General features: G+C 40.9%; 1 protein-coding gene across 1 annotated transcript in view; it reads right to left on the reverse strand.

Annotated features, from left to right (window-relative positions):
• tbc1d2b (TBC1 domain family, member 2B) overlaps positions 1-15549 on the reverse strand; it is a 110254-nt gene that overhangs the window by 12055 nt on the left and 82650 nt on the right. Inside the window, exons 8-10 of the mRNA XM_078532517.1 lie at positions 14197-14390; positions 10183-10677; positions 210-327 (exon numbers count right to left, since the gene is read on the reverse strand). Of these exons, the coding sequence (XP_078388643.1) occupies positions 210-327; positions 10183-10677; positions 14197-14390 (807 nt within the window). The remainder of the gene's footprint in view (positions 1-209; positions 328-10182; positions 10678-14196; positions 14391-15549) is intronic.

The raw sequence follows: 15549 nt of genomic DNA on the forward strand, positions 1-15549 counted from the left end.
AATGGCACTATGTCAGTAAGCAGCCATGGTGCCAGCAGGTGTCTCTGGTGAAAATGACGGCGGCTCTGGTCACTAAAAGCAGAGATTCAGGAACAGTTTCACCTTTCACATGGCCTCATTAGCATATCCATTGCCAAAATCGACTAAAGTTAGAGAAAACATACCGTAGTCAAATTAAATAGGGAGAAACAATCGTGTAATTATCTTACCTGTGATCCAAGCAGGTTCTTTGTGTAATAGTCTGGAGTCATAAAACACTCTGTAATGGCAACCAGGCACCAAAAGGCTTCTTCTTGTTCCAGGTACAGGAGTGCTATTCCTGCTAACCTACATGGAAGATTTCACACATTTTATTACAAGCTAGTCACTGCTTCGCCCCTTGAGGTGCTCACTGCTAGACAACGACAATTAGCATTTCTGTATGCATCCATTCCACAATATGTACCAAGGGTACCAAGCTATCCTTACCTGTGACCTCTGCATTCTGTAATAGAATGTACGGAATTACAGATAATTAATAAATCAACAATTACTCACTGATAAAGTCTAGATTGGGTGTCACTGCAATCAATGTTTCATAACTTTATGGTACCCTTAAAAAAAATTGTAAGCACATGGAGGCTTTTAAAGAGAAGACGAGAAATAATCAGATGACATAAAAACTGTTACTTTCTTCACTCTTGCACTGAATGTATAATGTGACCATGGTATAAGGTTTGCTGAATAATACAAATCAAGTTACCTCTTCATTGCACCTATTGATAAAGCACGGATTCATCTAGCACAACAGGCAGTCCCATCAGTGCAGCTCTTTGAAAGAGTTATCTAATCAATCCCATACCCCATCCTTTCTCGAAAGCCCTGCAAATTTTCTCTGTAAGCATATATCAAATTCCCTTTGAAAGTTTACGAAATCTTAAATGCTTCCACCGCCCTTTCAGGTATTTCAGATCATAATTTTAAAAATTCTCATCTTCCCTCTGATTCTTTTGCCAATTGTCTTGTGACCTCTGAGCCTCCTGCAAGTGTGGATACATGTTCACATTACTTTTACTCTAGCAAAACTCCTCCATTTTGAAAACCATATAATGCCACGTCCTATTTTTCAGGGATATTTTCCCCCATTCACTTGGTCTGGACAGGCCAGTATTTACAACCCATCCCTGATTGCCCCCGAGAAGATGGTGGTGAGCCTTCTTGAATCTTTGCAGTCTTTGTGGCATAGGTACGCGATGCCTCGGTCTATCACTTGCATCAACTGCCTTGTACCAGCATGAAACTGTGCAGCCTTGGCCAGACGACATCAACTTGATAAGGTAGGCACTAAAAACAATGATGAATAGCACCAGAATGGTGAGAGACAGGTTCACACCCACAAGTCAGACACCAGCGTCTGACAACCTCAGCAGTGTCGCTAAGATGTGTTAGCAGATATTTACCTGAGGTCACCTCAGGTCACCTTGGACAATTTCAAGTGGTAAGATGCAGTGGCACTGGTAGGTATAGGGAACCTCCCACTCTCCCTGCCATTGATGGTGCATTTTTGTAGGCAAGGCAGGGAAAAGAAAACTTAAAACATCTCAAAGTAAATGTAAAAAGATTATGCTCACAAAATTGAAGAAACTCTATACATTTTACATACAGACAGAACACAAATGCAATACATTCAAGCTTAAGTTGTGTGCAGTCTGCTACAAGGATGCTCTTTTTCTATGTGAATTACTTTGCTCCTCACCCAGATTGCTCTCTCCTGGTTAAGATGAGTAGTTTATGATATTTCCTATGTTGATCTGGGCAATGAACTTTACCCAGACAGGAATAGCAGCTCTCTGCAGTTCCTTCATACATTCTGTTTTTCCTGATCACAACTGGCAGCCGTTTTACCAATGGCTGGGAGGACCAGAGAGGGTGGGGGGGAGTGGTGAAGACTTTGCCATGTGAAAAGTAGAGGTCGCATTTTGAAAATACATAATTATTGTGCCAATGTTTTCCATCCTCCCAATACAGATTTATCTCCAACCCACTGAGGCCGGTGCTCCCGTTCTGGGACTGGCCTAATCTCTAGGTGTGTCACCAGAAGAAAGATCACAGAATGGGCCATTAGCTCTTCCCTGTTACAGTATTTCCTTGCATGGACGACAGCTGCCTGCCACAAAAAAGAACAGGGAGGGAAACATGATAGAAGGTGCTAGCCACATGCAACAGATGGAAGATATGGGCCTGAGTCATATTTCACCTGAACATTATCACAAAACATGCCCACAATTATGGAGTGGGTGGAACAGATAATTTACACTTGGCCACTGTAGACTCTCTCTTGGAACTATTTGAAATTCAGCAGGATTTTTTTGGGGGAGCTGCTCCTCAATCTGTAGTGATTCTCTCCTATCCCATGTAGAGATGGGTAACTTTATTCAGCGACTGCACATCTGGAACTGCATGATAACATAAAAATCATCCTTCATGATGCTCAATGAGGGCCACTGAAACTGAGCAAACTCAGGGTGCCTCGAGGTAAAGTTAGGTAGACTTTAAATAAAATGCTGGAAATATTCAGCAGATCAGGCAGCAGCTGTGAAGAGAGGAACAAAGCTAACGCTTCAGGTCGATGACTGTTTGGTGGCCAGTTCTGATGAAAGGCCAAGCTGAAATGTTAATTCTGTTTCTCTCCCCATAAATACTGCCCGACCTACTGAGCAGTTCCAGCATGTTCAGCTTTTATTTCAGATTTACAACATCTGCAGTATTTTGCTTTTGTATTAGGTAGATTTATCTGTGTTAGATACTTGTTTAGTTTAATTATATTAATCTTTGTACCCGCACACTGGACAAAGGAGACTGTGTCCCGTACAATTGCATTCGCCTTGTGCTCTGTGATTATTTTGTAGGAAAGGGCAGCGACATGTCCAGGGTCTCAGCATTTACAGCCTTAATTTCAGCAATTGGCTTTCATTAATACTTTAAATCTCTTCTCTGGAGCAGATTGATCAATTTATTTTCCACACTACTCAAAACTTGGATAACACTGCTAGAAATCCATGATCAATTTATTTTCCACACTACTCAAAACTTAGATAACACTGCTAGAAATCTATGATCAATTCACATTAGTCAGATTCCTTTAATATAGCAGATAGTCGCTTTTCCAAAATGTAGGTTGTTACAGTAAACCAGCCACTCAATTGGAAAAACAACATATTTGGGACTTAGTTCATTCATGAATTTTCTTATGATCTGTAGGTGCCAACAGGCACCACTAGATGGCACACTCTGCACATTTAAAGATTTCCTGATCTATTAAGCCATCGACACTATGACAGCAGTGGATAAACAGCGCCGGGGACGAACATTAACTGCAAATTGTAATTATTTGAGATCAACTTTCCTGTGGGGAGTGAGGGGGAGAAGTATCTATGAAGCTGCCTTGATCAGGAGCCCCAAAAGAAATGAACAAAGGAAAATAGGATTGGCTGGAAAACTGGGGCATTTGCCAACAGCAGGGACTCAAACACATGACAAGAAGCAGATGTTTAGCGCCATAAATCATTGTCGTTACTGAACCACTCCAAATCGGAAATTAAAGAACAAAAACATAACTGATTTCACTTTTTCTGTCCTTTTGCAAAAGGAAAGCGCACGTTCTTGACTGGCTGAAAGGTGTGCAGCAAAAGCACTTTGGAAACAGTCAACCTTAACTAGTCCCAGTCTCTTAGATGGCCGGTAAAACTCTAAAAGTCAAACTGCTCCACTCGAGAACAAACATAGCAGTTCAAGAGTTCCCTCCCCTCTGTTTCACAGATATTCTGTACACTGGGATTTGAAGGGGGGGGGGGGAAAAGAGTGGGAAGAACCACTTAACTCAATTAGTCACCAGTTCCCCAATTCCATTTGTCTCTTAATAGTTTGGCAGGTTTCTAAATCCTATTGTTTCTCCTGAATGTTCCTTGCATCGGCAAGGACTCAGTTTTGCATCTTCCTTTTATTTTTTTGGGTTGGGGTAGGAGGCAAGTGGAGGAAGCTCTTTGCAAACGTTGAAGTGCCGATTAGAAAGTTGAGAGAATGTTCAAATACACTGGCAAAGCATTCACTGAGTTTTGTATCATGACCGTCAATCATCAGGAATGTTCATGGAAATTGCATTGGCCTCTAACAGGGGGAAACGGCAGAGGGATCTAAAGAAACAAAGCTGCGATACATCAGGATTAGCAAATCAGGACGGCCCGACATGTCAGGAGCCAATAATGAAAGGAACATTAGAGGAGGCGTTCCAGGGGTTAAATGTAACACATGTCCTAATGCAGACTGCATTGGACAATGTTCCTGTAAATTTCGACACACCGTACTGTGTTGATAAAATCAAACTCAAACCTTGAGGTTTGAGGTGGAGCAAGCAGCTCCCCGCTGCAGACTCGCTGGTTCTATATGACAGGGTATATTATGGAAGCAAGCTTCAGCCTTCCTTCAAATTACAGCATCTCCACTATAATTTTAATCTGAAGTTTTCGATAGGCCAATAAACCAACCCTTGACCCCTCAGATCTTGCAGACTACTGCCCCATCTCCAACCTCCCTTCCTTCTTCAAACTCCTTGAAGATGTTGTCACATCCCAAATCCATGCCCATCTTTCCTGGAACTCCATGCTTGAATCCCTCCAATTAGGTTTCTGCCTGACCGCAGCACCAAAACAGTTCTTATAAAAAGGCCATCCCATATGACATCATCCTTCTCGGCCTTCATTCCCCACCAGAAACTCCGCTCCTTTACCACCAATACCACCTCGCCCGAGTGCGAGGCTGAACCTATGCTTGCTGACCTGCATTGGCTCCCGGTGAAACAACGTCTCGATTTTAAAATTCACAACCCCTTTTTTTTACCCCCAGATCGCTCCATGACCTTGCCCCCCCCTCGATCTCTGTAACCTCCTGCAGCCCTACAACCCTCATTTGTGCTCCTCCAATTCTGGTCTCTTAAGCAACCCCAATTTTAATTGCACCATCCTTGGCAGCCATGCCTTCAACGGCCTAGGTCCAAAACTCTGCAATTCCCTCCCTAAACCTGGCCACCTCTTTGTTCCCCTTTAAGACGCTCTTTAAAGCCTACCTTATCTGCCTTAATGTCCCCAAGTGGGTCAGTGTCAAATTTTGTTGATAATGCTCATGAAGTACCTTAGGACATTTTACGACATCAAAGATACTATATAAATACATGTAGCTGTTGCATTTAAAATAAATTCTGGAACCTTTTTTTCTGTCTGGATGAAGTGATTCAAATACTGCCTGGCGATAGCTGCTCGATAGAAAGGAGGCAGCCCGCCCTCAAATTTATAAAATAGCCTGTAATCAGGATTTAGGAGTGTGTCTGGCTAGTACCTCAGCTTGTTAAAATGACAATGTATTGATGTTTGCTGCTGGAGAAGTACAGTCGGCTGTGATTGCAACAAACATCGAGGATAATTATCTCCGCAGATATACATTCCAATAATGCGTGTTTTCCAGCCTAGCCCAGTGAACAACAGTCGAGAGAGCAAAGAATCTAATCACCTGTTTCCTGAGATGGAAACTACGTCTTCTCAAAGGATAGATGATGGGGGTGAGAGGACTGCTATGTTCTCTGGTGTTGAAAGCCTATTAGGCAATGTAAGTGCAGTTTGCTTCTTTATTCTGTAAAGTCCTTCCTTCGACTATTTGTTTACAACTTGCAGTGTTGAGACAGGGCTCCACAGACAGGAGCTCACCCATGTTACAATCTTCCAGGGCTCAGTTAATGCTGAAAAGGACTCAACACTTCCAGAGGCTATTTTTTTTGGGAAAGCTTAGAACATTGAGCAAGTGTACTGCATTGTCAATTATCTGGCCCAATCCTCTTGCTTCAGTATAGCCAAGTCTTGTGTAAATAAATTTGATTCTATTTTAGCCTGACTGATGCATCTCAGTCTGCTGTTTCTGTCTTTCAGTACGGACAGGAGTACAAGAAGAACTCAATACGAAATAGGCTGGCACACTCGGTAACTGTTAACACTGTTGCATGGCCCTTCCATTCATAACACGCATTAAGTGCTTTGTGTCTTGAGGATACAATGCTGCCAGTGGAAACTACTTTTTGCAGCGAACTTGAGGAGGGAGTTGGGAAGAAAATCAACCGAGCTTCCTCAGCATAATGAAAATGGCGGCAATCGTTTTCAGGACTTCCAGAGTTTAGCCACTGGGGATAGTAGGTTGGAGATACTATTCCCTGGAGAAATTCTTCAGCTCATGTCTATGGGGAAAGAGCAGGGATGTGGGATAACAGGATATCTCTTTCAAAGAGCAGATACAGACATGATGGACTGAATGGTCTCCATGTGTTCTGTACGATTCTATGTAAAATTTCTAAGTAAAGGATGCCTGGCATGCTGACAACTCTGTACAGAGACAATAAACTGTGCTGAAGCAAATGGCTCCCAGCCCTGAGAAAGGATAGAAAAGAAATATATAATTTGTCTTAGTTTAGAATTCTCATTCTGAACCCTGCCCATTTATGACAAGCGTATAGCAGAACATAAATGGATAATGCATTTTACTCACTCTTTACTGCACTACCAAGTCATATAAAAAAAACACTCCATGTCAACATTCCTTAATGAGATTTTACTACATTTGGCTGCGATGCAGTAAGAATATCACTAATGCATTTGCAGGCACAAGTGAACAGAATGACGCGTCCAGACTTTATCTTCCATGCACAGATCTGTATTTCCTTGAATTACAGGACTTCATTTGGCCAGTAGCCTTGTCAATGTATATTAGGGTGAGATTACCTTTAAAATCTAAATCACAACAGTGGCATGTGCCCACTCCATTAATCAACATCTGGCTGACTCCCATTTTGTTGCTCTACTTTCTCAGACTGAAATGAAGTAGTATGGGTTGGGATTTTATGGTCCACGCTCACATTTGAGTGTCTCTTCAGTCTAGATTGTGCCTCTGTTAAAGGTTAAATTTTCTCACTAGCCTGGCAGCAATCAGCTTAGAAACCTTCTGACTTGTGTTGTGACTGCTTCTCATTGGAACGCAGTCAAGTATTGCCAGGTGGCCAGAGATTTTCAAATTCTTATCTGTATATCCAAATCCATCCATGGCATCAACCCTCCCTATCTCTAACCTCCTCCAGCCCCACGATCCCTGGGCTCCTCCAATTTCGACCTTTTGCACTTCCTTGCTTTTCAACACTCCACTATTGGTGGCAGTGTCTTCAGCCACCCAGGCCCCTAAACTAAATACAAATTAGCAGGAGTAGGCATTTCAGCCCCTCAAGCCTGCTCCGCCATTCAATAAGATCATGGCTGATCTGAATGTAACCTCAACTCCACATTCCTGCCTACCCCCCGATAATCTTTTACCCCCTTGTTAATCAAGAATCTATCTAGCTGTGCCTTAAAAATATTCAAAGCCTCTGCTTCCACTGCTTTTTGAGAAAGAGTTCCAAAGACTCTCAACCCTCAGAAAAAATTTCTCCTCATCTCTGTCTTAAATGAGCGCCCCCTTATTTTGAAACAGTGACCGCTAGTTCTAGATTTTCCCACACGAGGAAACATCCTGTCCACATCCACCCTGTCAAGACCCCTCAGGATCTTACATGTTTCAATTAAGTCACCTCTTACTCTTCTAAATTCCAGTGGATACAAGTCTAACCTGTCTGGCCTTTCTCCATAAGATGATCCGCCCATTCTTGGTATTAGTCTTGTAAACATTCTCTGAACTGCTAACAAATTTACATCTTTCTTTAAATAAGGAGACCAGTACTGTACACCATACTCCAGAGGTCTCATAACTACTTTTGTAATCAATTCCCTTCACAATAAATGATAACATTCTATTAGCTTTCTAATTACCTGCTGTACCTGCATATTAGCTGTTTGTGATTTATGCATTAGGACACCCAGGTCCCTCAGAATCTCAGAGCTCTGCAATCTCTCACCATTTAGATAATAAACTTTTTTATTCTTCCTGCCAAAAATAAATGATTTTATGTTTGCCCACATTATACTCCATTTGCCAAATCTTTGTCCACCCACTTAACCTATCTATGTCACTTTGCAGCCTCCTTATGTCCTCTTCATAATTTACTTTCCTAACTATCTTTGCGTCATCAGCAACCATTCCTTCGATCCCTTCAAGTCATTTATATGAATTGTAAAAAGTTGAGGCCCCAGCACTGATCCCTGTGGCACACCACTCGTCACATCCTGCCAACCAGGAAAAGACCCATTTATGCCAACTCTCTGCTTCCTGTTGGCTAGCCAATCTTCTATCCATGCCAATATGTTGCCCCCTACTTTTGTTTTCTGCAATAACCTTTGATGTGGCACTTTATCAAATGCCTTCTGGAAATCTAAGTACAGTATATCCACCGGTTCCCCTTTATCCACAGCACATGTGACTCCTTCAAAGAACTCCAATAAATTGATTAAACATGATTTCCCTTTTACAAAACCATGTTGACCCTGCCTGATTGCCTTGACCTCTGGAATTCTCTCTTTAAACTTCTCCACCTCTCTTTCCTCCTTTAAGACACTCCCTAACTACTGAGCAAAATACTGCGGATGCTGTATTCAGATGAAGTCAGAAATAAAAACAGAAAGTGCTGGAAATACTCAACAGGTCTGATAGCATCTGTGGTGAGAGAAACAGTTAATGATTCAGATCGATGACCTTTATCAAGTTCTGATGGAAGATCGTAGACCTGAAACATCAACGCTGCTTCTCTTTCCACTGATGTTGCTGGAACAGCTGAGCATTTGCAGTATTTTCTGTTTTTATCACTCCTTAAAAGCTCTCTTTGATCAAGCCTGCGGTCACCTGTCCTAATACCCCTTGTGTCATTCAGTGCCAAATTTTGTTTGACAGCGCTCCTGAACACCTGGGGTGTTGTTTTTCATCCTTTCATGGGATGAGAGCTTTGATCTGATCCGTCTGTTGTGAGATCGCTATTTAAATTGATGCCAACCAACAGGGCTGCTTTGTTCTGGATGGTGTTGAGCTCCTAATCCAGAGACCCAGGGTAATGCTCTGGGAACCCGGGTTCAAATCCCACCACAGCAGATGGTGAAATTCGAATTCAGTAAAAAACTGGAATTAAAAGTCTGATGATGACCATGAAATCATTGCCAATTGTCTTAAAAACCCATCTGGTTCACTAACGTCATCCTTACCTGGTCTGGCCTACATGTGATTCTAGACCCACAGCAATGTGGTTGACTCTGAAGTGGCCTAGCAAGTCACTCAGTTCACGGACAAATAGGGATGGGCAATAAATGCCTTGTTAGTGATGTCCAGGAATAAAGAAAGAAAAAGTTAAGAGTCAGCCACATGGCTAAGGGTTTTACTACATAAAGGTGCTATATAAATGCAAATTGCTGTTGATTCTTCTTTTATCCAATCTAGTGCTAGACTAAGTCCTCCCGGGCCAGGCTCATGTGATAATCCAAGCAGCTCGAACAGCAGCAGAGTTGGAATCAATTACTTGAATAATGGAAATTTATGGATATGGGAAAAGAAACAGTCAACCCATTAAAAAAGGGATTTTGGGAAATCTCAACTTCTCCCTCTGAGAAACCTAAAACGTTACATCAGCAGAAAGCTTGCGCTGCTCAGTGGAGATAGCAATGTAGGTGCAGGGAAACTGACACTGCAATTATTAGGACTCACTGAGCTGGTCCTGGTTCTGGGGTATCCATGTTATAACAGTAAATCAGAGGGTCCCCGTGGATTGCAGAAGTGTGATTTTGAAAAGACAAATATAGAAAACAATGGTGAGAAATTTCCTTCAAACGTGAAATAAAATTGTAAACTGATTTATAAAAATGGATTCATAATTTCACTACATGGTGTGCAGAGCAAACTCTCACTGCCCATTTCTCTATTCTGACCTATTTCATAGAGATATCAAACTCGGATCACATTAGATTCAATGTACTCAGGGTGCACTGATTAAACATGGAATTGCATTTTTCATGAACAACGCTACAATTTTAACAATGGAGATATAATAAAAGAACTTTTTACATAACGAAACTAGCTTCAAATTCTACTTTGGCCGGCAGTTTACTTTCTAAAAGCAGAGTGTGCACACAAGAAAAGGTAAGAGTAGGACAAACTCATTGCTAACTCAAGACTCCTATCTAAACACGAGTAAGTTCACACCTGTTTAAACCTTGACAGTATCCTACGTCTGGGTTCCTCCAGGAAAATGCCAACAGAACGTTTCGAAGTTTTTGTATTCCTTCAGAGGTCGGTGAGGCATAGTGCTTATTGTTTGGCAAAGTGCGCATAAGATCCAGCTCAATCTGCTTCGAAGCAGGGTTCTGTTTCTCTAGTGCTTTCTCCAGCATCGAGTTAAAATACCCTGAACTGTGTTTATCCCTGTATTTTCTGACATGCAGGTTGACACACCACTTCCAGACTTTTGACCTATGTTCGTGTGGAATACCCCAGCGAATGAGGTTCTTCAGTTCTGGCGTGCGCATCATTTCTCGGTTCATGGTGCTAGCAAAGTAATTCGCCCACTTAACTCCCATGGAAATCTCGTAGCTGTCGGTGAGTGACAGAGATTTTAAATCTAAAGCCCGAACTTTGGCAACTAACTTCTCCTCTTCATCATCTTCAGGGATGGTCTTGAAGCCATATATGTCGTACTCGCTGAAAGTGAAAAGACAACATACTTAACAATAAAAAAGTTTAATTTTTAAACTACTTAAGGTTAAAAATATTTATAAAAAGATTATTTACTGAAGGTCCAACATTCAAGCTCTAATGTTTCTTTTGTTCATATTCCTTCCCACCTTAAGCTCTTCCTACCTGCCACTCCTATAATAATTGTTAATAATTGGAGGTTCAGCTGCTCTTCATCTAGATTGATCTCAGAGCCACCAAAAAGATATTCTAGATTTCTGGTCCCAATCTCAAGTATTCTTTAATAATCATACATGAAAAGTATAAGTTTAACTTTTACTGTTCACTTTGGAACTTGGAAGATGTATAGTTAGATGTCAGCTTAAATTAAACTTAACTCAACATCCAAACAAATGTCACCATAGTATCTTTTTGCAAATCAAAAAATTCTTCCCAAATGCAGTCAACATATTTGTCAGGACACATGTTGAACTTAGCATCCTCTCATTATGGTGAACTGAAATATCTCCTGCCAAAAGATGATTCAACTCTAAGAAATTAGCTCGTTATTTGTTCTGCTCCACTGCAGTTACAAATCCAAAACCATATCAATTATTTTCTCAGCTCAGAAGTATACTTTTACTCTGCCATGCATGCAAGCTTGAAAATAGCTGCATGTGTTAATTAGATTTGGAATGCAGTGTGATGTCTACTGGCTAGTGTCTAATGATAAGTATTGATTATCTTGGAAACCACATTAGTCTACAACTGTTTGTCTGAACTATAATGGAGCATCTGCTACAGCAATATGCGAGGAAAATATCTGTATTCCAGATTTATGGGGCTAATCATGAACGGCCACTAAATGATCATGTGAAAGGACAGTGTTAGAAGACATAATAATAATCCTTTGGAAACATGATTGGTTATTAAATTAGTACCATGGCATCTAATTCCCTTTTAAATAATAGAACATGGAAGGATGAAGCAAGGGCAAAGAATGGAAGTTGGAGTAGATCACTCCAGTTAAGGAGTGAGCATTGAAGCAATTGCTTTTTACGGTGTTATCACTTGTACAGTAAACAAATGGATCAACAATGGCATTTTTATATAAGATTGCAAAGGCACAGCAAAAGTCTATACCAATTAAAGAAAAACCATGAGCTACAGACTGCCAAATTAAATATTTATATCAAAACAAAAATTCAAGGTGAGGAGAGTATGGGATCTATAGGTACTATAAAGATAAGGAAAGCAATTAATAAAGGGGAAAAAGAAAGCAAGGCCAGAATTTGATAAATCATTAAATAGAAATGTTACTCAAATATATCTGCAAAGGGAGAAGTGCTTAACATGAGTGGGGCCTCCAGCGAGAAGACGATAATGCATTAGAAGATAAAGAAATTGGTGGAGATACTTAAGTACTTTGCTTCGGTGTTTACAATGGGAAATTTTCGAGAGAAGTTAAATCTCAAAATGGTTAAAAGATGAGACATTAATAAATAAAAAGAAAAGTTAATTAAAATAAAGGAGGACAAAATGCCAGGACCTGATGAGATACATCCAAGGATCCCAGGGAATATATCAGAGGAAATAACAAGAAATTATCTTTCAGTGCTCTGAGTACAGCTGTTCTCAAAGATTGGAGAGCATCAACGTAGTACCCAATTTTAAAAAGTGAGACTGAGCTAAGTCGGGTAATTACAGACCAGTTGGTTTAACATCAGTGGGAGGGAAAAAATTGGAATAATTAATTAAAGGTGAAATTACTAAATATCTAGATGAAGAAAAACTAATTTGAAGCAACCGACACAGATTTGAAAAAGGAAGATCATCCTTGAGAAGCCTGATAAAGTTCTTTGAAGGGGTGAGATGTGGTGGATAGGGAAAGTGCAATGGATGTGGTGCTGAGGGAAGGCAGATGTGGTTTACATGGACCTTTAGAAAGTCCCTAACAAGGCGACTACTGAAGAAGATTAAGAGTATGGAGTTAGAGGGAGGATAGAAAATTAGATTAAAAACTTGTGATACAGAGGGGAAACAGAGTTAAGTGTAGCTTCTCAGAATGGTTGGAAATGGTAGTGGTGTCGAACAAGTTCTTGTTCTGATACCAGTTCTGCTCACTGTGTACACCAGCAACAACTTATATTTATATAGCACCTTTAACGTAATAAAATGTCCCATGGCGCTTCACAGGATGACATCGAGCCAAATAAGGAGACGTTAGGTCAGACGACAAAGCTTAGTCAGAGATAGGTTTTAAGGAGCATTTTAAAGGAAGAAAGTGAGGTAGAGGGGTGGAGAGGCGCAGGGAGGGAAAAACTGTCCCTCGGCAACTGAGGGACAGCCACCAGTGGTAGAAAGATTAAAATCAGGGTTGCACAAAAGGCTCGCACTAGAGGAGCGCAGATATCTTGGCATGTTGTGGGGTTGGAAGAGATTACAGAGATAAGGATGGGCAAGGCCATGGAGGGAGGGATTTGAAAACAATTATGAGCATTTTAAAATCAAAGTGTTGTTTGACCAGGAGCCAATGTAGGTCAGCAAGCACAGGGGTGATAGGGGAATGGGACTTGGGGAAAGTTAAGACATGGACAGTAGAGTTTTTGATGACCTCAAGTTTACAATGATTTTTTTTAGGTATAGGGTTAGAGGGAGAGATGGCCAAATTTGCAGATAATCCAAAAATAGGAAGCATAATAAATAATTGAGGATCAAAGGACGTAGATGATGGAAAAAAATTGCAGAAAAAATCCAGTTAATGTGAGTGAATACCCTTTTGGTTAAGGATAAGCACTATTTATTCTTTGAATGCAGGCAAGTTGGATGATTTGGGAGTTAAAGTTCACAAGACATTAAACACAGCATCTCAAATGGTTACGGTCATAAAGAAAGCTGATTGAACACTGGATTTCATGGGAAGCAGCACAGAATATAATAGTTGAGATGCAATAGTGAATCTACACAAGGCCTTAATATGACCACAGTTGAAGAACTATGTGCCGTTCTGGATACCATACAATTAGAAGGATGTTGAGATGATAGAGAGGGTACAATCTAGATACAAAGGAGGCTACCTAGTATGTGGGACTACAAATAGAAAGACTGGGGCTGTTTCATTAGAACAGAGTAGATTAAGGAGTGATTTGATAATGATGTTCAAAATTTTGACAGGGTAGAGACAAACACCCACACGGACTGGTTGGGCTGAATAGCTAGTTTGTCGGTTGTATATTCTATGCAATTTTATGCAATTCAATTTAAAAAGTGTTTAAAAATGCAGTCTGTTAAGGTTTCTCCCCTCCCTGTTTCTTTCCTGTGTTTGAGTCACCCTGTGCCCCATGCAAGTGATGGGGACAAGGAGGTAACCTGCCCTCAGTCCTCTCTACTTTGGAGCAGGCTGTTAGAGGTCTGTCAGCCAGGTTGTCCATCCTTCGGTTTCCTCTCTCTCTTTTGTAGGGAAGCCTTTAGCCTCCAGTCAGCAGAACCTTCAACAAAAAGTAATTTTAAATAGTCCCAATTCTGAGATGTGACCATGGGATTTACCTGACAGGGTGTGGTTTGAGAATAGTTTGCTCGGGGTGTTCAGGGCTGTCCACTTTCAGTGCATCTTCCAGGAGTCTGGAAATTACTTCATGTGTAGGACCCTTCTCTCCAGAACAAACAGGATTCTTAACTTCCTGAAGGAGAACAAGATACTTGCTCTCTACCTGGCACAATCTAGCTTCCAGGCTGCAGTACTATTGAGATAGAAAAAAAGGACAGTTACCATTGGAAGATTAACATTCCCACTTTAATATCAGGACTTTTAATAATATTTTTCAGTTAGCAAAGATTAGCAATTATAGCAATACTCAGTACGCCATGGGAGGGAGGTGTGAAATCATTGCAGGTTCACTACACCACTGTCCACAAGAGTATTAGAATTTCCCTCATGGAATGAATCACAAATAATACTTTGAACCAACAAAGGCTTGACACAAACCCCAAATTACACCTGTCCAAAATCGGAAATAAGCCAGAAAATCTGTGTCAAAAATCAGATGGGTACAATTTCGTGTTCAGTCTGACTTCTGAAATAAAACACAACTCCCGTGGTATTAGTCTATTTCTGCTTATTTGATTTTTTCCATCTTGCCATGCCTCCAGCATCCACCAAATGTCTGTGATACAGACCAGGAGCACCCAAGTAGAAAGGTATGATTCCCTACTTCAAAACAACATTCAACACTATGTCAGGTATGTTGTGTCAACCCCCTGCCAGGCTTTGCAGTGATGTAACTGTGCTGAAACAGAATGCCTCATGTGGGAAGGGAAAGAAACACATATACAGATCACATAAGACCAGAGAACAGCGCTCATTAGCTGATCAAGGAGTGGAAACAAATATAAGTGACAGTCACAAGACATGAGAAACACTCATGCTGGTTTAAAAACGTAACCTATTTTGATGATGGTTATGTTTATGTGTGTTAAGTGGGTTTACAAGTTGGGTCACTCTTGACAATTATAAATATTACTCCTAACATTCTCAATGATGATAGGTCAATGACATGCCATCATTGTAGTGTCTCCACTGGGAATGGGAATTTTATTACAATACCTATAAAGTTTTATTTCTACAGAAATAACAATGACAACCTACAATATCACAAAGAATCTGCTTGCAACCACGACTAGAATACCCTACAAAGAGAAAGGGTAGGGAAGCACATTAGGAGATGAGGTAGTGTCATTAAATTCTTTCATGGGATGTAAGTGTCACTGGCAAGGCTAGCATTCATTACCCAATCCTAATTGCTCACGAGAAAGTGGTGGTGAGCTGCCTTCTTGAACTGCTGCAGTCCATGTGCTGTAGGTGCACCCACAGTACAGTTAGAAGTGTAAGGGACACATCTT

Source organism: Cetorhinus maximus, chromosome 30 (genome assembly GCF_964194155.1).
Source record: "Cetorhinus maximus chromosome 30, sCetMax3.hap1.1, whole genome shotgun sequence".
In the NCBI taxonomy this organism is placed as follows: Eukaryota; Metazoa; Chordata; class Chondrichthyes; order Lamniformes; family Cetorhinidae; genus Cetorhinus; species Cetorhinus maximus.